Below are 22,979 nucleotides of genomic sequence, written 5' to 3'. Positions count from 1 at the left end.
TCAGATAAATTTAGCTTTCTCACCTCTTTCTGTCCATCAGTGTGGTGTTAGAGTCATGCTCAAGGGCTTTAGGGCTACATTTCAGGCTCAGTTGAGCTCTGTGCAGTGAATACACATTAAACAACTAACTTACCTGTACATGGAGACACAGTGGTCTTTGTCAGTGGCGCTACAGGAGCACCACATTACATATCCATTAACTGGCTTCACTGTTCTGATGTTAGGATGCTCTGGTTGATATCAAATAGTTGATTTGATTAAATAGTTTTCTGTTTTTTGACTGAAATGGAGCACATCTATCACACAGAATATCTTGCCCAGTCACATTTTTAGCTACAAAAAGCAGCCGTTATTCAATTGTAATACTTTTAGCCGTATCACAGATGTGATAGCACAGCTCGCAGAATTCTGTTAGGTCCATTTCCTGAGAGGATGTCAGATGAAGCCTGTATCTCTGCCTACAGCACCATTACCATATAATTCTATTACACAGTCCCCTGCAGCCTTGACATAGAAAAAGTGGGAGCATGAAATATCCTCTTAAACATTCACCTTTGTATGTGCAATGCTCTGGCTTTGTTTTAGATTTATATGTAAGTGTTAGCATCATTGGATTACAGTCCATTAGTTGCAGATAAAATAGACAGTGAAGGATACATGTTGACATTTCATTACTAAGCCAGTTATTTCTATTTCTCTGAGGTTACATTTATCCAAAACAGCAGTGAATATCACAAATATGTGATATTCTCTATAATAAGAATATTTAAAGCAGTAGCTTCTCTAACTCTGCTACTATTCTTTGCCGCTGCTCAAATTCACTAATTCTTAGTCCCTTAATCGGGAGTGTCAAACGCAGTTCAGGTTCTGCATTCAGCCCAGTTTGATCTGAAGTGGGTCAGACCAGTAAAATCACAGTAAAATAACCTATAAATAACCACAACTCCTAATTTTTCCTTTGTTTTAATGCAAAAAGTTCACATTTAAGCAATTATCTTTTTACAAAACATTATGAACAACCTGAAATTTCTTACAAAAAACAGATTACAGAGTGTCAACAAAGGCACAAAACATTTAGTCACAGGTATCTGGAACTGAACAATATAGTATTTTACTTTATGATCAAAATGACAGAAGTCAGACAAAAAAGACAAACAACAAAAAGAAGACAAAATATTATAAAAGCGAGACACAAAATGACAAAAATAAATACAAAAACACAAAAACGATAAACAAAACAACAAAAAATGAGGCAAACGACACTAAACAAAACAAAAAAAAGAGACAAAATTTGACAAAAATGTTAAAAAATGACAAAAAAATGGATTAAAATGAGACAAAAAAATGCACAAATGACACAAACGAGACAAAATTGACAAAGCGAGAAACAAAATGACAAAAAAGACAAAAAAAAGACACAGGCAACACACGCGAGATGAAAAAACACAAAATGACACACAAAAGAACAAATAAAGCAAAACACAAAATGACAAAAATAAGACAAAAGGTGAGACAAAAAGAAAACACAAAACGACAAAATCGGGAAACAAAACAAAAACAATACAAAATACAAAAGAACGATGAACAATCTAGTATTTTACTTTATGATCAAAACAACTTGTCATGGTCTAGAAATTATTTGAAATTTATAATTTTACAAATTTACAGCCTGTAGTTAATGTCTTATCTGTAATTTTTACATTTTACAAACTTGTCTCATGGGTCGGATTCGACCCTCTGGAGGGCCAGATTTGGCCCGCTGGCCGCATGTTTGACACCCCTGCCCTTGATTCTAATTTTATTTTGAAGGCGGTATTAAACCATTTGTCCACTGAAGCTTTAGGACATATGAAACATAATATAAAGGGTGCTTGATCAGAGAATAGCATCAGCACCATGCGTAAAAATAATACTGGATGGTTATCGGCACCGTAAGAATTTACTGCTTGTTGTTTCCCTTTTTGGGTTTGTTTTGGTGTTAAAGAGGAGGAATTTTGATGCCTAATACTTGCCTGATCAGAAAATATTTGAAAACTTTGCCTGAGCAAGATGTCACGGTGCACCACATGAACCAAACATATGAGGAGCTACAGCAATTGTGTAAGAATCAGGGAGATTATGGAAATAATCAGCCTTGTTTTTCTTTTCCGTTTCTCACTCTCGCTTCTGCTTCTCCCCTAAATGTGTCAATTACATATTCTTCTCCGCCTCGTCGTCTCATCTCTATGCCGACCCTCTGTCAGTGCTAAGCGCAGCAGCAGGAAGAGGGAGGATGGAGATGTGTGCATTCCTGCTGGAGAGGGGGGCAGAGCTGGAGATCCCAAACCGCCGAGGAATGGTCCCGCTGCTGAGCACCAGCAAGCACGGACACACACAGGTGAGAACGAGGGCTCCAGGTTACCGGCTTTATCTGTCGCTTCGCATTTTGCTGGAGTAAATTCCCTCCTTTTCCCAGGTTGCAGAGTTGCTGCTGAAGCATGGCGCAGACATCAACGTCAGCGACAAGCAGGACCGCACTGCTCTGATGCTGGCTGCTTCTGAGGGCCACATGAGCACCGTTGAACTCCTTCTGTCAAAAGGTGTGCGTCTCCGCCTTCCGCAGCCACATCCAAGTGTGTTTGATGAATGTGCGCCAAACGGAGAACAATGTTTGTGCCGTTTCTGCTCCCAGGTGCCTCCCTGTCCTCTGCTGATCAAGAGGGGCTGACTGCTCTGAGCTGGGCCTGTATGAAGGGCCAAAAAGGCGCCGTGCAGCTTCTGGTGGAGGCAGGAGCAGACCTGAACCAACCTGACAGACAGGGACGGACTCCACTGGACATAGCTGCCCTTAACGGGGACGCAGAAACGGTGGGTTTCACGCTGTTGTTTCGAAGTTATGTTGTTGATAACTGGAAACAGTATAGCAGTCTTATCTGTATTTACTTCTATATTTAATTGATGGATTTTGGAGAAATGTAGATTGATTGAAAATTGCAAAGCATAACACATAGCCATCATTTTAAGCTGTTTAAGGCAAATGAAAGTAATCAGAATTACTGAAATATTGACAATAATCATCATTTCCCCTGTAGTACTGCATGTCAGATTTCAATCACAGTCTATCCAGAGAATCTTCAATCCAAGCTTTTTGACAGTTATTTATTCCAGTCAATATATAATTGAGGAACTTTTGAAGTCCATGGGATATATCTGGCATACATTTTTATGTTCATTATGATCATGTCTTTACAAATTCCATAATTGTTTATTATGGAAACAATCACTTAGTAACAAAAAAATTTTGGAAATCACTAAAATGTCAACTAAATAGTCATCCAAATTTAGTAACAACCACCTTCTAATTAGCTAAATAATAATAAAACGAGCTTATTCAAAAATTGTTTTGATTGTGTTCTTTTTATTCAGTTAAGATAATCATGACAGATATTTCTTTTTTGGCAATATATCAAATTTTATATGGAAAATAACAAATTGTATGTGTCCGAGAAATCACTTTGAACTAAGTTACCCATTACAAAAACACCTCTCAAGGAAGTGTGTTAATTCCAGATCACATGACCTGCTCCACATGATGTCATTTCCTCCTGAAGAAAAGACTGGAAGACTCCAAGGCTTTCTGAGTTATTTAATTTAAAGTAGTATGTGAGTCAACTGTGGATTTATGTCATGCCAACAGGCTTACTACAATGTCTTTATAAATAACTTTCAAGTTCAGTTTTACTTTATGGTATATGTAATATTTAGAAGAAACTTTTCTGTAAAAATGCCATGTGGTGTTTGGTTATAGGCAGCCATGTTGATTTTAGACCTGAAAACAGCCAAAACGTCAACTATGTTATAAAAAATCCCCACAATTATATATTGACCCAATTACAACGAACAGATTCTGAACAATTTTCCAAAATCAGTGACATTAAGGAGCAGACGGCTTAATCAGTAATACCTGTTGATGTGGTGAAGCATACAGCATTTAATCAGCTGCATTACTGAATGATCTATTGCTTTTTGCTCAAAACCTACTTTTAAATATAAATATGTTGTTCTTATTCACTGCACGGCCAGGTGCATTGCCTGGTGGACCATGGTGCGGTGCTGGAGAGAGCAGACAACAACGGTACCAGAGGTTCTGACCGAGCAGCCGGCTGCCAGAACCCGGCCCTGGTGGCATCGCTGCTTAAGAAAGGATCCAAGATGGGTATAAACACCACTCTTACCATAACAGCAGTAAATCAGAAATGTTATCTTCAAAACCATCAAATATCATGCATCACACTTAAACAGCTCCAGAAATTACAATACAACCTCTAAAACAAGCGTAAAATTGAATCCACTACTCAGACTGTGTTCATATTTGTATGTGACACGTGCAATCAATAAACACTGCTCGTAAGGACAGATAGATCTTTTACATTTGCCTGCTTTACTGCTGTTCAGCATATTGTTACACTTTTCTGCAGCAACTGCAGTTTCTCGTCCACTCTTCTAACTCTCTTCTCACTTCTCTCCTTTGATCTTCCGCTGCTCGCCTTCATCAACCAAAAGGCTACAGAACGGCCCCACATGATCGATCAGGTACGTGATTTATGTTTGATACGAAGCAAACAGGACGAGGATAGACAGATAATATTAAGATAAGTATTTGCACCGCTCCATCAGGTCACGCTACGTGGGCTATGGCTTCCTCCAAGCCAGACATTCTCCTCATTTTGCTGCAGAAGCTCATGGAGGAAGGGAACATGCTCTACAAGGTATGACGTGGTAAATGTTAAAGAGTTTTTGAGGGAAAGTGGATTATGAGTCAAAACTTAACCCTCTTTCTGGTGCGTTTCTCAGAAAGGACGCATGAAGGAGGCCGGCCAGCGTTACCAATACGCCCTGAGGAAACTGCCTCGTGAGGGGCAAGGAGAGGAGCTGAAAGGGCTCAAAGACCTGCGAGTCTCCCTCTATCTCAACCTTTCACGCTGCCGCAGGAAAACCAATGTAAGGCCCACAGCCGTATCAAACTGCTCATGCACTATTTAACATCGGCAGGTTTATTAGACACCTAGGGAATGGAAGGGAAGGTAGATGGCTGCTTAAGATATATAATTTATCTGTATCAACATAAAAAGATAATGTCGGCAGCGCTGGTGTAGCTCACTGTAAAAATATCTCCGCTTTTCAGATCTAATTTCGCGTCTGCCTGGTAAACAGAATGTACGTGCAAGACCTGGAAGCAGGTGGTGACATAATGAATAACTGTGTGCTGTTAGTGCAGAGATAGATGTGTGTGGCCCGGAGCCAGGTTTGGAACCCACCCTGGTGATGACAGACGTCCTAACAGACTGTGTAAAAATGCCATCCTTAGGGTCACTGTGGCCGATGAATAATGGAGCAGATAATGTGATGTGATAAGGTCACTCTCTCTGGCAGACCGAGTGCACTCTCTTTCTCTGTGTCTCTACAGGAGGTTATTTACAGTGGACGCACAAGTGGGCAGGCTAAATCCACATATTATAACAATGCAGGCAGTGAGGGCCAGCAGGGAGACTACACGATACCGTCATTAAACATTCAGCAGCAATGCTCGCGATCTCACTTTCAAGGCTGCCATTTTGACCTCACTCTCAAGGACGGAATCACAATGTGTTGGTGTCATCAAATATTCACCTGAGAGTGATGATGAGAGCAGCAAAAAAGAAAAAAATCTGCAGGAAAACAAGCGGCTCTGCCTGCCTTTGTGTCCCCGGTCAATAAAACTGATTACAGCGTGAGCTCTGTTTCATTAAACCGGCTTCGATCTTCGCTTCCATATAATGAAAATGCAAACAAAGTCTGTTTTTATTGGACTCAAATTATTCCTGCAAAACAAACGCTCTCCCAGCTAGTCGCTTAACCACGCAGCTGATCACACACCGGGTTTATCTGTCAGTGTGCCGCATGTAATATTTAAATGGAAATACAAATAACGCTATTCAATAACTGCACTTTTCTCTCTGAAAACACAGGATTTTGGCATAGCCGAGGAGTTCGCAACAAAAGCCCTGGAACTCAAACCGAGATCTTACGAGGCGTATTATGCCAGAGCCCGGGCCAAAAGGAGTAGCAGGTACAACAGTATTACATCAACCCTCATGTCGTCCTGTGGGTCAGATTGATCCGTTTTAAAGTTTGAAAATGTGGAAAAAATATATTTTCATAGTGAAACTTCTGATTTTTGGGAAATATTTGAACATTTTTTGGTGGAAAAAAGAAATGTTAAAAATGTTTCTTTAAGAACATTCACACAAAAAAATCAACCAAAATCCAGCGAATTCGCTGGATTTTGGTTGATTTTTTGTGTGAATGTTCTTAAAGAAAATATTAGAAGTTTTACTGATATATATATATATATATATATATGTAATCACTTTAGATTATTTTAGGATTTTTGGTAAGATTTTTCTCATTTTTAAAGAATATTTACAAGACTTTTCTTGCCAAATTTGGGGAATTTTTAAAATAAAACTTTTAAGGGAAATTTGGGGAATTTTTTTGCTGAATTTTTGGATTTTTTCAGACAAAGAAACAATACTTTTTGGTGCCCTTAAATGAAGACAACAGGAGGGTTAAGTCTGTTCTCTGAAAGCATTTTGCTCAATGAGATGTAGTTCTTGCGAGAACCAGCAACGCACTGGGATGCCATGTCTCTGTGGCACCGCGAATCAAGTATTTTTAAAGTTCCTTTGTTCATTTCTCTGCCCTCCCCAGGCAGTTTGCTGCAGCGCTGGCAGACCTCCACGAAGCAGCACGACTCTGCCCGTCCAACCGGGAGATCCGTCGCCTGCTGGCACGAGTAGAGGAGGAATGCAAGCATCATCAGAAGTTGTCCAGCAGCAACAACACGACGCCGGGTTACGGCAGGGACCCTCACACCCACCACCATCAAGCCACGGAGGAAGAGGCGGACGTCTTTTCACAGGGAAGTCTCGAGAGGCAAATCCCAGCCGAGCAGAGCGACGCAGACAAGGATGAGGAGAAGGAGGAGGGTGACGAGGTGAGCCTGCAGTGTGGGAAAAGCCCAGACTTTTGGCCCCTGAATCCATACGCTCCTAACAGGACTCTCCCCGGAGGTGTGGCCTTCGGTTTAGGAGATCAGTCGCCTTGTTTCCCTCAAGAGGAGTATGTACAGAACCAGCTGTTTGTGGACCTGCCTGAGCCTGTTCCTGCTATCCACAAGCAGACCCAGAGCCAGGGCACCAGAACTCATCACCACTGCCATTCCCTCCAGTCAGGGAGCAGAGTCGGGGGCAGACCTCTCTCCCTGTGTGGCCCCTCTAGTCCTCTGCCAGGTAGACACATGTCCACCTCCCTGAGGCCTGCAGGAGTAATGGGGATTGACATCGGCCCGGGATCAGCCAACGAACACTCTGGCCACAGTCCCACTGAGCACTATCACCCCATGTCCCCCAGCAGCTCCTCCCCACCTGGACCTCTTCAGATGTACCAGCCACGCTCCTCCAGTTTCTCCAGGGGCTCTGACAGACTCTCCACGCACTCGGTGGCTCTGGACGGCCTGGCTCTGGCTCTGGGGTCCGGTATGGAGGTCAGGAGGGAGGGTGGCGGAGGAGGAACAGCCGGCTCAAGGGGCTCCAGCTCCAGTCAGGCCTCCAGCGGGAACCTGTCGGACGGAGGCAGGCAGCAGCTACCAGACGCCCCGTGCCCCATCAAGAGCAGCGGCAGCTTCAAGACAAAACCCGAGCTGAAGCCGCGGCCCTTCATGGGGGTCATGGACAAAGCAGTGCGAGTCCAGGGCCAGCAGAGCACCGGCTTGAGCCGACAGGGCCAGAGTGGAGGAGGGGAGAGCTTCAGTATGTCGGTGATGGAGTTTCAAGGGCTGAACAATGAGTTCAAACGCGCTTCATTCCAGGAGCAGCTCTCTGCAAGTCAGACCAACAGCCAGCAGCAGAGCCGCGAGTTCGGAGACCGTCTCCACCAGCGAGAGGCCAGAGGTACCACGTCCTCCCAGCTACGCTTCCCTGACGGGAGGCACCGGCAGGCGAGCCTGACCAGAGACAACCCGGCTCTGCACATGGCTCCCATAAAACCCAAACGCTCATTTATAGAATCCAACGTGTGAAAATAGTTTATTAAAGCACAGATGCAGGCTGTTCTCAACGAGCTATGTGGCACATAAGGTAGCAAGGGAGTCTGCGGTGAGAACAGCTCCCTTCCCTGAGCCTGTTTTGTAGATTTTATGCTGCTGCACTGCATTTACAATCTAGAACCAGTGTTCAACTCAGGCTACTATGCTTTTGCTTACATGTATACAGCTACACTAGTGTATTCAAGAAAACCAGACATACCTTAAGTAGGGATTTAAAAAAAAAAACTAGTATATGGTCTCAACTTTTAATTTATTATCTCAAATATAGAAGTCAGAGAAAGCTTTGTGCACGAATATACAAAACCTCACGCTATTAGTTGCAGGATATGACCATTTCTATTGTCAAGTGTCTTTTAAAAACATTTATATTTGTATGGTGTACACTATATTTGCAGATTATATATTTCCCTGTAAGTGGTTATCTGTCAGCATTACAGGCTTCAAAAGAAATTACTTTGTGTACTTGAGATTCTTTTTCTTGGTACATTTGATAAAAAAAAGAGGCACTGTACATGACATTGTTGGAAACTTCTCGTCACAATCTAACATTGAACTGATCGCTTCAATATTCACAGTATATGTTATTTATTTTTGCATAGCAGAGAAACATGTTCTTATGAAGTGTTTATTGATTTATTTGGACACAGAGAGAGCATTTACAGAGTGTAGGATTAAAAAAAAAAAAACTTAAGAGACTTACTGCATTGCTGTATGTCCATAGTTGTCACATATCCCTTTTCAGATTCATACTACGGTATACAGAATGTTACCACAACATTACTGTGGTGTAATAAAACATTAATGGAGGACTGCATTTCTACATCTACTTCTTTCACAGTATAACCCATAAAATGTTGCTTTGGAGTGTAAAAGGTCCTTTCACGGTACAACACGAGTTTTTTTTAAGCAAGTCATTAAAATAAACTACTTGTATAAAACTGTGGACACTGCAGTTTCTGAATATTACAAAAAGCTCTCTTCATTAACGCCGTACACTTCAATAAAAGCTGAATGTTTGTTCATACCATAAACTACTTTAGCCAAGCACTGTTCCCATAGGGTTTGTAATGAGCAAGGTTCTGCTAAAAAAACAACAAAAAAAACACACATATGATTACATACAGAAGGTGCAAATAGTGTATTCAAATTTCAAATAAAGACACTGTAGGGTCTCTGTAATGTGATGCGGTTGTTAGTGCTGCAAATCAATAATCCAATCCGTTCTATGTAGTTCTCACTCTTACAGCTCACAGTTTTTTGGTTTACTACTAAAACTTGCCTTTTTTTAAAAATTATAAACCGCACAGTTTAAGGTTCTTTGTTGGTAAAAATGTTATAAATAAAAATCAGTACATAGGTGATGAAATAGCTTCTGCTACGGTGATGATTAGAAAAGTTAAACCTGAACAAGGTCAAATTATGAAACGCTTACTCGTGCATTTCAGGCTTTGATTTGTTAAATTATGAGCCTACAGTGTTGCAGACATTTTGTATTTTATGGATGTTTTCTGTTTAGCTCTTGTTATTGAGCAACTGTTGGACAAAGTTGAACATTTATTCTGTAGTCCTTCCTGTGGAGGCAGCAAACCAACCCAGGGCGGCGATCAAATAGTCGAATAAGTTACATCCTGTGATTTTTCTTAAACGCTTTACTTCAACTTCGATGGAGAACGTCACAAGGTCAGGAAAAAGTGTTAACAAAACTTCAAAAGGACTTAGGAAAAGGCAACCACGACGTTGAGAGAATCCAGCAGCATTATCTCCTTTCAGTCCTGCGATTTCACCCAGCTTAAAATCTACCAAAGAAACTATTGGACTGCGAACTTGCATTCTTGAAGTGGCCAAAACTGGGACGCCCATATTGCTCTTTTCTCACTCTGTGTGTGTGTGAGCTGATAACTGATAAATAACCAATATGCTGGCCAGAAGAATATGTTGAAGATTATGTAAGATTATGCAGGTTTGTCTCTCTGCTCCCAGGAGTTTAAAAATTGCTTAATGCAGCTTTATAAACCACCTCTCACCTGAAATGAAATGGAACAAAATCAGACACACCTGAACCTGAAATGCTGCGTATCTTCTTTCTGTTTACATGGGGTGAAACGCTGGGAGCAGAGGTCTTTCGGACGCTACTGGCTGGCCTTCCAGCGGCCGATAGCCATCTTCAGGGTGTGGTTAGGGGTGAGCAGAGTCGTCAGTAAGGGGAGGTTGGTCATGGGGCTGGAGCGGTTCTTGGTGTTGATCCAGCTCTCAATAGCCTGTCTTTCATAGGAGTAGCCATCTATGGGGAAAAGTGCAGCAAATGCATTCACTGAAGAAACAGCAGAATCTAGCCTGCTTTTTATTTTACCCAAATATGTAAATTGTATGAAGTGGAAAAGTTCAGATGTGAGCCTACCTGCAGCAGTAACCGGTTCCCTCATCAGCTCTCTGGTGATTGGACACAGAAACTCATCGGGAACGCCTGAACACACTGAATCATTCTTTATGTCCTCCACTTTCCTCAGGAGTTTACTGCGGAGGCCTACTGACTCTACACACACAAAAAGGCAAGAGAATCAGTGAGTGTGCCAGAGGAAAACACAGACCATTCAACGCTTCATGTGCTTTCATTTAAAAAACAGATACAGGAGAGTCAAGTGGAACAAACTGAGCTCATGACAGCTGAACATGTGTAATAATATCGATATCAAGGTTCTGAGCATTTGTCATCCCTGCGTTTAGCACTTGTCACTCTTGGACGGCAAATGTGAGCGTGGGTGAGCGTGAGCGTGACCATGTCTGCTCACTGTCTGTTCAGTTCAAAGCTGAATGTGAAGACGGCACACGAGTGCATTTCCATGCTGGTTTGAAACCCGGAGAAATGAAAGTTAAACAAAAAAAAAAGAAACAAAGGATTCTCATAAAACAGGCAGCGAACTACAGTTGAACACAGAACACAGCTTTGTAGAGTCCCTGTAAAACTTGCTGGTACATTCTGTTTATTATGCCGCCTCCTTAGAAGGAAAGCACACTTATTGATTTCACTCCCACCTTAGAAAAATATTCTCTGTCTGTCATAGCAGTAGATAAAACACGCTGCTACCGAGTACTGTTCTCTACGTTAGTTCGGCTAAAAAGGTGGCATTCGTGCTGCGTTGCTAAAAACGGAACAATGTGAGCACAAGCTGTCACAGCACTGGGGCTGTGTAAACTGAGGGCTGATTGACAGCGACTGTGGGATGGAAATGACGGCATGGCAATACAACAAACATTTGCTGACAACTACGTGACGAATACTCGCCTAGTTGGTAGACTGACATCAACAACATAACACTCCTACTTCAGCTGAGCGGTTTCACTTGATGCAGAAAAAGCCCAAAACATGCCCAAAGTCTGACGAACGAGAAAAAGAAAAAAGACCAAGTTCAGACAGACTTGGAAATAACCAAGACGGCTTAATGATATTAGGTGTAAATCCACTTTATACCTTATGGGAAATTCAGTTTTGAGGATTGGGTTATGTAACTGATGAAGAGCTCCAGATTAAAGTCAGAACTGTTGAAGTCCCAAAGCTGAGTGCTTTTGCAGTGCAGCCTAATATTATGTAATCTTACTGAGTAAAGCCATAATCAACACTTATTCCTTCCCCCTTACTTTAATTGAATGTGCCGCCTTTTATCCATGTAAATAGGTACAAAAATCCTAATCCACACACGTTTATTCCCACTAGAGACCAGACGTGTAATACCCATAAGGTTGGGTTTATTTTCTTACATTTAGAATCGAAGGAGGCATTAGGACTACTGGAGGAGGAGATGGAGTGAAGAAGTGGCATTGCACTCGCTGAGCAGCGTGTGATGTTTGTCTTCCTCACCTATGTGCAGCTCTGACGCCAGCGTTTCCTTGGTGAGGCCGAGCAGCTCCGTCCCATCTATGTTGTTGGCCTTGAATTTGCCCACCAATCCCCCGAGGCCTTCCTCCGCCAGCCACTCTGACACGTCGTCCTCCGACCAATCACTGACCAGCAGCTTCAATCGGCCTGCCGAGGCTCTCCCTGAGAGGGAGAGTCAAAGCGAGACAGTCAGTCCTTGACGGCTGCGGCACCTTTTGAAAAATGGCCAGATATTCTCCGTGTAAGACGATCCTGGAATCCTGCTGGCTAATTATTGATCAGGAGGCCGCGGATAGAATAATGATAGAAACACAACGTCTGGAGGTTTCATCGACGTATTCATTCCCACAACATGCTTTCCAGACAGAAACAGTTTCTGGCACCTGCTGGTGAACAGATTCCTACTTAGGACAAATTTAGCTCAGCAGTTGTGTCATTTACTGATTTTTACTTTTAAAGATACTGCAGCGTAATGCACAGAGCAGACAGGCATATTTTCTTTCTTCCTACCTTCTCTTGATGTCTGAGCAGATTCCACTGAAACAAACACAAAAAAGTGAGTGTAAACACGGGAAAATGCGACGCAGTCTTTAAGCAAACTTGAGGCTGAAGAGTAATTAAAGAAAAGAGAACACTCTTGTGCACAACACCTGTGTCCTTCACCACAAGATGAAGCTAGTTTAACACATGACACCTCAACACAACAGACATATTCAGAAGAACGCACGCATGAAGCAGCACCGTAAACATCTGCTCAAGACATAATCAATAAAGCCTGGACTGTGACTGATGATTCCTGTTTGCTGTTGATGAATATCTAACATGAAAGCAACAAAAAGTATGAATAAATAAGATGTAATATAAGGAAAATAAAAAAGAAACTAACCAGGAAGCGACTTCCCGCCTTTCCGTTGGACACAAGGTGCATCGAAGGAGGCAGACACCAAAATAGATCACAGCAATTACATGTAATTAATCATCACAATACAGATGTTACTCATTTGGAGTGACACGTGTGCTTGTGCCCACCGTTCCCGCTGCATCCGTCCTCCAGCCTCCAGATGTTTACAGTCTTATCCATAGATCCTGTAGCAATTAGCGGTGACGTTGGAGAGAAGGAACACGTTGTCACATACCTGCAGGAGAGGACAATCAACATTCTCTTAACAATGAGATGTCATTTTCTCTGTATAATAACACAAAAAATGACTGGAAAAGACATGTTTCAGAGTAACTTAATCAATCGTTCGAAATGTACAAGAGGGGAAAAAATGTGAGACTTCTTTTATTTCAAAAAAGCACATAACACCAAATCCGTGAAAGTAACTTGCAAGAAGCAGCTTTGCATGATAACTGTGATTCTGTGAGTGGTTGTGAAGCAGAATCTGAAGCTAAAAGTCCCAGATTTTGGTCATGCTAAGCAGCTGTGAACGGCCTGCACTGAGATCTGAGGCTGCAGTTCAGCTCGTACAGGGTTAAAAGGTGGGCACCGCGGCTCGATACCAGTGATGGAAATGTCTCCATCAGAGGGCCAATTCAGCGATGGCTTACCACGTCAAAGGCTGCACTAGGATCTAAATAAGGATTAAGATCAAATTTTCAGTTGATTCAAGAAAGTCAAGGCAACACTAATGAGGACAATCTCTCTCAAACCTAAGCTGGATTGCTGAGAAATGCTGAGCCACAAAAGCCAGTTGGTTTCTCGCAATGGTTCTAACAACGAGAAGAATTGAGAGAAAGGCACGCGCTAATCCCACATCAAGACATTCAGTGTTACATTAACAGTCTGTCTAAAGTCAAATGAGTTTCCCGGAGGCATTTTGTCAAGCGTTTAAAAGAAAGAAAGGGGGGGAAAGCGATTTACTTTTTCACCATTTACCCACTTTTCCTCAACTCGCCTCGTTTGCCTCCACTTCAGTTTGTGATTTCCCAAAGTGACTTTGATTTGCCCACTGAAAGGAGATTGCTGCCTTTCAAACACAGGTGGCTGGATGGACGTATAAATAGCTCGCAAGTGTGATCATTCATCTGTGGCTTTTATGCATGTTTGTATGCGTAGGGGGGAAGAGACGGAGTGAGAGTGGTCCTACCTTTTCAAAAAAAAAATGCAAAAAGCATGTTTGGGACCACAATCAAACAGAATCAATCATTTAAATTTACTCCACGTCTTACGTAAGTGATGGTATCAGGAACTAAAAAAAACTAGCCTGTAAACGTCTCAGTTTGACGTCTTATTTTTCATGCCCAGTTCGTAAAATACCTGCAAAATATGCCGTAAACACCTGAGCTATTCCCAAAAATGTGGTTAATAGAAAGATTGAATATGTTTGTAAATGGAAAAGCTTCAGCCAGATGCCACAGAAGCTGTGTGAAAGATGACTTTCAGGAATTCTGTAAAAAGCAATGGAGTATTAACAAGATCGAGCAAAATGAAGTATATTTTCAGATTAGTGTTGACAATGACATCGAGACTTTAACTATTCTTCGTTATCAGTGTTTTAACAGAAAAGCTAATTCTGATATAGTATAGATTCTTACATTTCTTGAGCATCTCTTACTGTGACACATCAAAATGTGACTTTTTGTTCTTTTAAATCACAGCATATCAATTCAACTGTACGGCTGAGATACAAATATGTGAAAAGGCATTAAATTATACGATACAATGAGACATCAAATAACCACTAACTGCTCACAAAATATTCTGCCTGGCAAGTTGAGAGAGAAATGAATGTTTTTAAAGCCATGCTTATAATCAGTGAGAACAGGCAGTAACAAAATGCCATCACATAAACATGACTGGATATTTACCTCTCGTGTTGGCTCAGGGTGTAAAGCAAAAGCACATTTTTCTGCAGACAAAGTGTAGCACAAAAACACAACATGTGAGCTCTTTGTATTGAATGAACAAACTCAGGCAAAGTGTGACACTGTTCAGCAAATGAAGAAAAATGAAGATGAGGTACTTACAGCATCGTAGATTATCACAGTTTTGTCCACAGACCTAAAGGAAATAAAACATTTAATTAAGCACAGTCTGTGTAAGTAATGATTTAGAGACCCAGCTCTATGCTACAGTGCAGTGTGTTCAAATCCACGTTCACCCACTGAGGAATAAACAACCCATGTCGCCCCCAAGTGGTACAACTGCAGTACTGCACTGGTATATTTGTGCAGAGGGTGGCCTACTTAAACATCTAGGCAAACAAATAATCCATATTTCATATCAATCTCTTGATACTCAATAGATCAAGACGTGGAGACTGATCTATTTAAGATCAAGAGAATGATGTGAAATGTAGATTTAGCGTTTGAGTGGAATTAGGATGGTTAGAAAACTTTAAAACATGTCAGTTAAAGGAACATGCAGGTGGGTTTGCATGTTTCAGCCATGCTAAATAAAGATTTTGTATAACTTTTCTGGCTGCTGACTTCAAAGCGATCCAGAAGCGTTTATATTTTCAGCGAGCGGTTCATTTATCCAGCTGCTGCGGACACAATTTCACTCCCCAAAAACTCCATATCGCCGTGCAATAACACACAAAAGGCAAAAAAGAGAATAAATTGCCAGTGGGATTGATGATCTATTTCAAGCAAATTTCAAGTCTGTGCAAGTTGTTTTTTATAAAATGCCATAGACAGTAGACAATGGCTACCTGTGAAGCAGAAAATCAATGAGAAAGCTTAAGGTATGCTTCGGAAATGTCAGGCTGGAGCTAAAATATGCAAAATCACTAGCATGCTTTCTTTGTTTTTTTTTTGTTTAAAGATTATACTTTTGGCATTTTCATCTTTATAAAACTGTTGAGAGAAACACGACATGTGGGGAAAGAGAGCAGGTGGATGACGCGCAGCGCGGCTCCGAGCAGGGAATCGAACCGAGGACTCGTTTAGTTGAAGGTATTTGTGTAAATCTGATATTCACCCAGACCACTCAGCTTTCAGACTGTCGTATTAAGCGAGTTTAAAACTTTAAATCGTACCCAGACACAAGCAGCTGCCCGTCGGAGGAGTACGCACAGGAGAGAACCGGAGCCGAGTGGTCAGATAATGTGTGCAGGAGCTGCATCCTGTAGGCTGCAAGAGAGAAAAACAACAGCAGCAGTTATACACAAGTCAGACAAGTCAAATATTATCACCAGGAACACACACAGCAGGTCGGAGTGTTTCAGGATTCAGATTGCTCCGTGTTGTCAGTCACATTGATTAAAAGCTTCCAAAAAAAGTGGGCTAACACTTCTCAAATTAGAAAAAAAACCAAAAAGGTTGAATTAAGTGAAGTAAGAACATTTACTCGCTACGTTTGTGCACCAATACAAGCAGTAAATAGCATGAAAAACAGAAAACAGAGCTTCACCAGCTGCGACTATGGATTACTTATACTGTGTGTCTATCTGGCAGCATCAGTGGTTTGTCTTGATGTATTGGTGCTGATTTATTACAAATAAAGCATTGTGCCTCTGAGGAAAATGCATACATCAATATTCAGCCTCAGACTTGTCTGTAGTGTACATCAAAGCGTATGAAGAGTGAAGTTTGTCCAACAAAGAGCTGTGAGTCTAGTTAAACACAGAGCATGCTACACTGCATATCAATCACAATATGATAGTTAAATTCTGCCTGACACAGTGGCACTTTGACAGCTGATAAGTGTATAAGACTGGCAACACATGAACAGCGGACAGGAGGCTGGTTTACAATCACAGCTGATCTCCATATGAGGAAGTAAAAGAGACAGAATGTAGGATCATACGTAAGACAGAGAGAGATCTGAAGACATGCTAAGTGTACCTCCAGAGCTGAACTTGTTGATGGCCCATATCTTCAGGTGACTGTCTTGTCCACAGGATGCCAGATTAAACTGCACCACTTGACCACCTAAAACAAAATAAATACACCCAGACTGTTGTCAGGCTTTCACAAAAACCTGTGAGCTTTTATGCAGTAGGTAGATTTCACAGTTTAAAATCCACGCAGAGCAGTCGTGGTCCAACTATCTCTCATTAAGCAACACTACTACTAATAACGTTACTGTAATGCTACCGCTGCAATCTTCTATGAGGGATGACAGGCATATTTGCTTCATGAATGTGACAGCTTTGATGTAAATTCCAGCTGATGTATATACATATATACAGTCAAGTCAGTATTTGTGAAGGGTGTAGGAATTCTAACACATTTTATATGTGGCCCCCACCTTTTTGAGGGACCAAAACTAATTAGGCAATTAGCTGCTCAGCTGTTCCATTGCCAGATGTGTGCAATTCCCTCATTATTTTATTTACAACGAGCAGATTAAAGGTCTAGAGCTTATGTTTAGTTTGTGTCCTGTATATTTTAGATGTGCTCTCTTGTTTTATATTATTTTAGCTGCCTGGTTCCTTGGTGTGATGTCATCTCTCTAATTTTATAATTCTCTGAGTTTTTAATTTCTAACTTTAAGCCTCAATCTTATTCTTTAATTTTTAAACCTGCATAGTTCCTTTGTTTGTTATGATTGCCAATCTAGCTAATAATTCATTTAATTTATTATAATTTTTACTATTTATTTTAAGTGACTGCTCTGATTTGTCTCCTACATCTTGTCTGATTGTCTGTGTTGCATGTTTTAACTGTCAAAGCACTCTGTGATTTGGTTGAAAATACCTTCAAATTAAAGCTGAAAGTGAAACACTGTTAAGCCCCAGCATTAAAACTTCCTGCCTAACAGACGGGCTGCAGACACAGGAACTCTGGGGGAGTCTTGTTGTGTCCGTCAGTGGATCTCTGAGCTGCAGTCTGGGGCCTCAATAGATCAGGTCTGTTCCAGTGCATCCCACAGATACTCAATCAGGTTGAGATCTGGGGAGTATGAAGGCCAGGTCAACGCCTCGGGCTGTTTGCCATTTGGTTCGGTGGGTTGTGAGTGTCAAAGTAACATCCACACGAATGCCAAGACACGAGGTTTCCCAGCAGAACGACGCTTCCGAGATGATTAATGTGATTCACTTCAGCTGACAGTGGTTTGGAATGTGTGGCTGATCAGTTTAGCTGCCAAGCGGCTGCGGTTTCATCCACTAATGCATTCAGATCAACTAGAGGATCATAAAGTTGAACATTTTTCATAACTTAGTTGTCATATAATTTACACTCATGTAAAATAAAATGTTTAAAGAATTTCTTAAATTTTAATTTTAGTAATTATGGCCTACAGCTTCATAAATGTTTCAAGATTATGTCTCAAAATAATAAAATAATAGTGAATTACAATTAGAACAGTACATTCGTACAACTGACAAAAATATTTTGATTATAGCTTAATATTTGCATTTTATTCAAATTAATTTAACTTCCAGTAAATTGCTGCTCAAAATTGAAAAAAAGCAGCAAAATGTTACATTTTTCTATTTTAATTTTGATTATTATAGCCTACAGCTCAAAGAAGTTTAAAAATATGCCTAAAATAATTAATATATTAGTAAATTACAATGAATACAGTGCACTAGTAGAGTATTTTTTCATTGTAGTTAATTATTTGTATTTTATTCAGACTAACTTACAGTACATTTCTGGTCATGATGTAATGATAATGTTTCCTATATTTACTGTAACTTTCATATTTGATAGTGAAATTAATTGAGTAAAATGTTTCAAGCATTTCTCTATTTTAAATTTGATTATTATGGCCTACAGCTAAAAAAAAAATCAAAAACATATCTTAGAATTAGTAAATTACTAGTCAAACACTATACTAGTACAGTTTGCTATTTCATTACAGTTTGATATTTGCATTCTATACAGAATAATTTAATTTCCAGTAAATTACCGACCAAAATGTAACGATCACCTTATATTTACTGTAACTTTCATATTTGATAACAAAATTGATTGTCCAGTTGTAAAACTACCATCCAGATTTGACAAACATCTCATTTCTATTTTATTCCTGCTTTAAGACGCTGCCAGAAACACCTGACGAAGCTGAAAAGTTGACAAATGCACATTAACGGGGTCTCACCACTGAGGATGGCGGGAGCGAAGGTGCAGCAGGACACCCCCAGGTCGTGGGCGTTCTTCTCTGCGTGGAGCTGGTTCATGTTCAGGTCCCACAGACGCAGGTCTCCGTAGGTGGAGCCGGTCACGAACACCTGACTGCAGGGGCTGAAGGAGCAGGCTACCATGGTGGTGTCACTCACTGCCCCCGTCCTTCACAAACACAACCGAGAGCAGCTGAGTGAACACCTCAGTTTAGATCAGCTTTACTGTGATTGTTCAAGTACAACAACACATGAAACTGGATGCTGACAGGACAGCGCAAATATTACGTCATGCTACTGCCAACAGTTGGGTGAGAGGACTGATATTTCAGCATGTTTCTACTATGATATAAACTGAGTGACATATAACATGAAGTCCAGTTTCTCAATTAGTTAATGGATTAATTAGCCTATAAAGTGTCAGAAAGAGTGAATAATGCACTTCAGAATTTCTTCAGATCCAAAGAAATGTCTTCAAATGACCTGCTTTGTCTTATCAACAGTGAAAGAACAGAAACTCAACAAATTCAAACATGCTTGTTTAGAAGACTACATAAAGAAGACTAAGCCTTTTAATCAGTTAATCTGCTAGTTGTTTCCTCACTTAAAGAATACCTTTATACCCATGAAATGTCAGAAAATAGCATAAACGCCTGCACTTCCTGAAGTCATTCATTGCATATCAAAATATCTGTTGGTTAAATGTTCCACGAATCAGCCTTAGAGTGATGTAATCCATAGCTTTACCTGCGCAGCTGTTTGGAGGGGAAATCCCAGAGAGCTAAAGAGCCGTCAGATGCACCAGAAACCAGGTGGACAGAGTCAGGAGAGAGTGCACAGATCCTGACGGGGCTGCGACCGGGATGCTCCAGGACGGCCTCGATCTCACCTGTGACCATGGACCAGACCACCGTGGTCGCATCCGTGGAGCACGAGGTGAGGAACTGTCCGCAGGAGCTGAAGCAGCAGCAGTGGACGCTGTAGCCGTGTCCTGACAGCGGCGAGAAAGGCAGCTCTGAGAAGTCGTCCGTGTTGTAAATCCTGAGTGTTTTGTCGCCAGAACATGTGGCTAACATCTGTCCTGAGAAGGCGCACCAGTTGACATCATCTTGATGGTGCTGTAATGTGCAGACTAGAGATGCCATGTGGAGAGCCAGTCCTAAATGGCACACAGAGGGAAAAATAAAATGAATATACAAATGAGAAAAGATTTACAGAAATCCCAGCAGCAGGTTAACTAAGACTTCAATATTCTCTTAATCACCCGTCAGTTTCTGTTCATTCACACAGCTCTTAATTAAAAGCCAATTCATAATAATGCAGAGTTTTGTAGAAACGAAACTAGAATTTAATGGATAAAACTGTCAATTAATTGAAAGTAGTCCAATTATGTGGGCTGGTTTCCCAAAGTAATTTTCAGATAAATCAATCAATGTTTCAGTGGTTTTGTTGGCCAGAAAGTTGTAAAGTAATCCAAGCCAACAAGAATTTACCACCATTCCCAGGATTTTATGAGAACTATTATTTCTCCCAGCCCACAAGCACAATGATTTATGGGTAGAACCCTGTCAAAAACTCAGGATATTGTGTTTGGAAACCAGGAAAGCAGCAATCTCTGGGGTCACTCTTCACCACTTACCAGAACATACTAAGTCCTTGGAGCTGTTTAACTGTGCAAAGTGAGTCTTAAATTTAAAAAAGAGCAAAAATAAAAGGGCTAAAACGTACAAAAAAAGTCACCTGTAATGCTGTTGGTGCTTCTTTTATCTACAGCAGAACAAAAACGCTGGTTAATTTTAAGATGCTTTAGGGGAAAAAACAGCTGCTGAGTGTTGCTGCAAACTAGTCTTTCAATGCAATACAGGTTCAGCAAGCATACATGTACAAATCACACACTGATGTTGCACTATTCAGAAGCAAAATTATCCTCTTCAATCACAAAAACACTAGCCAGAAACACTTCATTTAAGTTGTGAACCTGAAAAAGCAAAGTATTATTCCTCTAACTGTAGTTCTGATCTTTGAACAAGAGCTGTTCATAACTTATTAAGGACAAATTGAAGTTTCAAGAATGTTTTGAAATACAATTTTCAAGTCATGATTCCAGTCCTCGTTTTAGTCTGCCTGGCCTTTTTGTCAGGACTTTGTGAAGCGACAGCTGAATGGATTGTCTTCCTCTATTCCTGCTGTGCACGATAAACAAACTAATTATTGACCTAACGATCAGTTCCTGGCAATCTGATGGACTTAAATGTTGACAATTAAATTAAAACATTAGAGACGAGTGGGAAAGAGAGACTATACCAATCAACTGTTCTGTCTCCATTGAATTTTTAAAGAAACCTAAAGCTGTACGTTCTCGCTTGCTTTTATTTTAGCTTTTAATATTTAGAACTGATCTCAGAAGTTGTAATGCTGTTGGTTTTACTTTCTATCTTGCTTGTAGGACATACTTTTGCCGCTGCCAGTCTTACATGTGCAGCATGACAGTCAACTAAGTTTGTTGTAAATAGGGATTTTGGCACGTAAAACAATGAGGAACTTAAATATTTTTACTTTTACTCTTAGCTCAAGTCAAATCTAAAGTAAGTCAGACGTCAAGGCCTTTTTAGAGACCTTTATTATGTCTGGAGTCAAAGTCTGGAATCTGCAGCTCTGCCTTCATCATTCATGTTCTGTTTTTGCTCTTAAATCTGTGCTCACCTCATTATCAAAGCTGGGCTAAAACAGTATTTTTTTAAAAGCAGCAGTGCCGACAGATGCTTTAGCTAAGGCTCGAGCTAACGGTACATCTGAGTCAAGAAGCAACTTTATATTTCGTGTTAAAAACCAAATATTTCTCACCAGCGGGAAACAAACTGTCGGAAAACGGTCCAAGAAGCGAACCCAGGGGGCAAATAATGAGAAATGTCGCTGTAATGTCAGCTACATCCAACTACAGCAGCGGCTAACTTTACCACCGAGGGTCGCGTTGTCCGTGAACGTCAGAGTTGTTTACTTCCTCATCGGTCAGCTGACCATGACGCAATGCGGAAACAATCACCTCTATTAAAAACATATGTGGTATCAATTTCCTTGACAAAAAATGCAACAACAAAAAAATAAGAGAATCTATACAGACAACAAAACGAACCCAACCTAAATGCAAAGCCAGATGGAATTCACAGTTTCCTGATATTAACTAGAAAAAAAACATGGATGATGCCATTCAATTACTGCATAAACAACAAAATTAGAGAAATTCATTTTAAAATTATACATAGATATTACCCAACAAATGAAATGATATCAAAGTTCACTGACATTGACTCAAACTGTTGTTTTTGCTCATTAGCCACAGAAAATATCATCCACCTCTTTTTTAATTGTACTAATACTGCTAAATTATGGCGAGATATTGAATCCTATCTATCACTTAAATTCCCAACACCAATAAATATGATCTTTAAACACATCTTAACTTATTTTCACCACAAAAATAGAAAGATTGCTAAAATAGTGAATGCATTTATATTATATGGAAAATATCACATTCATAAAGCGAAGTTTTCAACTCAAAACCAATATTTACTGTATTTTTGACTGACATAATAAATTACTTTGACTCATTGAAATGTATAACAAACAAAAGATCCACTGACTTGTGTAATATATTTGAAGAAATTATGTAAATCTGTTTGTATTCTCCTGTTTGTCTACTATTGTCATATTTGTCTATTGATTTATTTATTTTTATTAGCTTTTTTTCTTTCTTTCTTTCTTTTTCCCTTTTGAGTTTATGGTTATTTTTCTTTTTTCCTTATTGGTAATGTTAAAACGAAATGAAGTCTATGTATGTGTAAATATATCCCACTGTAAATAATGTATATATGCACAATAAAAAAACAACATATGTCCGAAGATGATATAATAATAATAATAATAATAATAATAATAATAATAATGATAATAATAATAAGTATTT

At 40.3% G+C, this 22,979-nt stretch overlaps 2 protein-coding genes across 3 annotated transcripts in view; one reads left to right on the top strand and one right to left on the bottom strand.

Annotated features, from left to right (window-relative positions):
- LOC110952088 (protein TANC1-like) overlaps window positions 1–8,932 on the top strand; it is a 40,910-nt gene extending 31,978 nt beyond the window's left edge. The window contains exons 21-29 of the mRNA XM_051937437.1: window positions 2,244–2,377; window positions 2,456–2,579; window positions 2,672–2,847; window positions 4,063–4,195; window positions 4,543–4,572; window positions 4,657–4,748; window positions 4,834–4,980; window positions 5,988–6,088; window positions 6,730–8,932. Coding sequence (XP_051793397.1) covers window positions 2,244–2,377; window positions 2,456–2,579; window positions 2,672–2,847; window positions 4,063–4,195; window positions 4,543–4,572; window positions 4,657–4,748; window positions 4,834–4,980; window positions 5,988–6,088; window positions 6,730–8,098 — 2,306 coding nt within the window. The 3' untranslated portion in view covers window positions 8,099–8,932. The remainder of the gene's footprint in view (window positions 1–2,243; window positions 2,378–2,455; window positions 2,580–2,671; window positions 2,848–4,062; window positions 4,196–4,542; window positions 4,573–4,656; window positions 4,749–4,833; window positions 4,981–5,987; window positions 6,089–6,729) is intronic.
- Window positions 8,357–22,034, bottom strand: wdsub1 (WD repeat, sterile alpha motif and U-box domain containing 1). 2 transcript variants are annotated; one of them, XM_022195440.2, is made up of 13 exons: window positions 21,860–22,029; window positions 19,763–20,174; window positions 18,997–19,184; window positions 16,791–16,877; window positions 15,983–16,076; window positions 14,970–15,003; window positions 14,811–14,851; window positions 13,029–13,135; window positions 12,886–12,903; window positions 12,510–12,536; window positions 11,982–12,161; window positions 10,524–10,658; window positions 8,357–10,406 (listed from the first exon to the last, which is right to left on the bottom strand). In XM_022195440.2, the coding sequence occupies exons 2-13, from the start codon at window positions 20,158–20,160 to the stop codon at window positions 10,255–10,257; spliced, it is 1,461 nt and encodes a 486-aa protein (XP_022051132.1). In that variant the 5' UTR covers window positions 20,161–20,174; window positions 21,860–22,029; the 3' UTR covers window positions 8,357–10,254. The 2 variants fall into 2 exon arrangements, with proteins under 2 accessions (XP_022051132.1, XP_051793407.1); XM_051937447.1 differs by lacking the exon at window positions 8,357–10,406 and having other exon boundaries at window positions 11,882–12,161; window positions 21,860–22,034.
- Window positions 22,035–22,979: the final 945 nt, after the last annotated feature.

Source organism: Acanthochromis polyacanthus, chromosome 2 (genome assembly GCF_021347895.1).
Source record: "Acanthochromis polyacanthus isolate Apoly-LR-REF ecotype Palm Island chromosome 2, KAUST_Apoly_ChrSc, whole genome shotgun sequence".
Taxonomy (NCBI): Eukaryota; Metazoa; Chordata; class Actinopteri; family Pomacentridae; genus Acanthochromis; species Acanthochromis polyacanthus.
The sequence above is the reverse complement of the archived record's forward strand: the minus strand, read 5'-3'. Positions and strand labels throughout refer to the sequence as shown.

Coding starts and splice junctions, on each gene's coding strand:
- wdsub1 (XM_022195440.2), bottom strand. CDS start 20,160: ATGGCATCTCTAGTCTGCACATTACAGCACCATCAAGATGATGTCAAC. Junction 19,185..19,762: donor CCCTCCAAACAGCTGCGCAG/GTAAAGCTATGG, acceptor GTGTTTGTGAAG/GACGGGGGCAGTGAGTGACA. Junction 16,077..16,790: donor CAACAAGTTCAGCTCTGGAG/GTACACTTAGCA, acceptor TCTCTCTTGCAG/CCTACAGGATGCAGCTCCTG.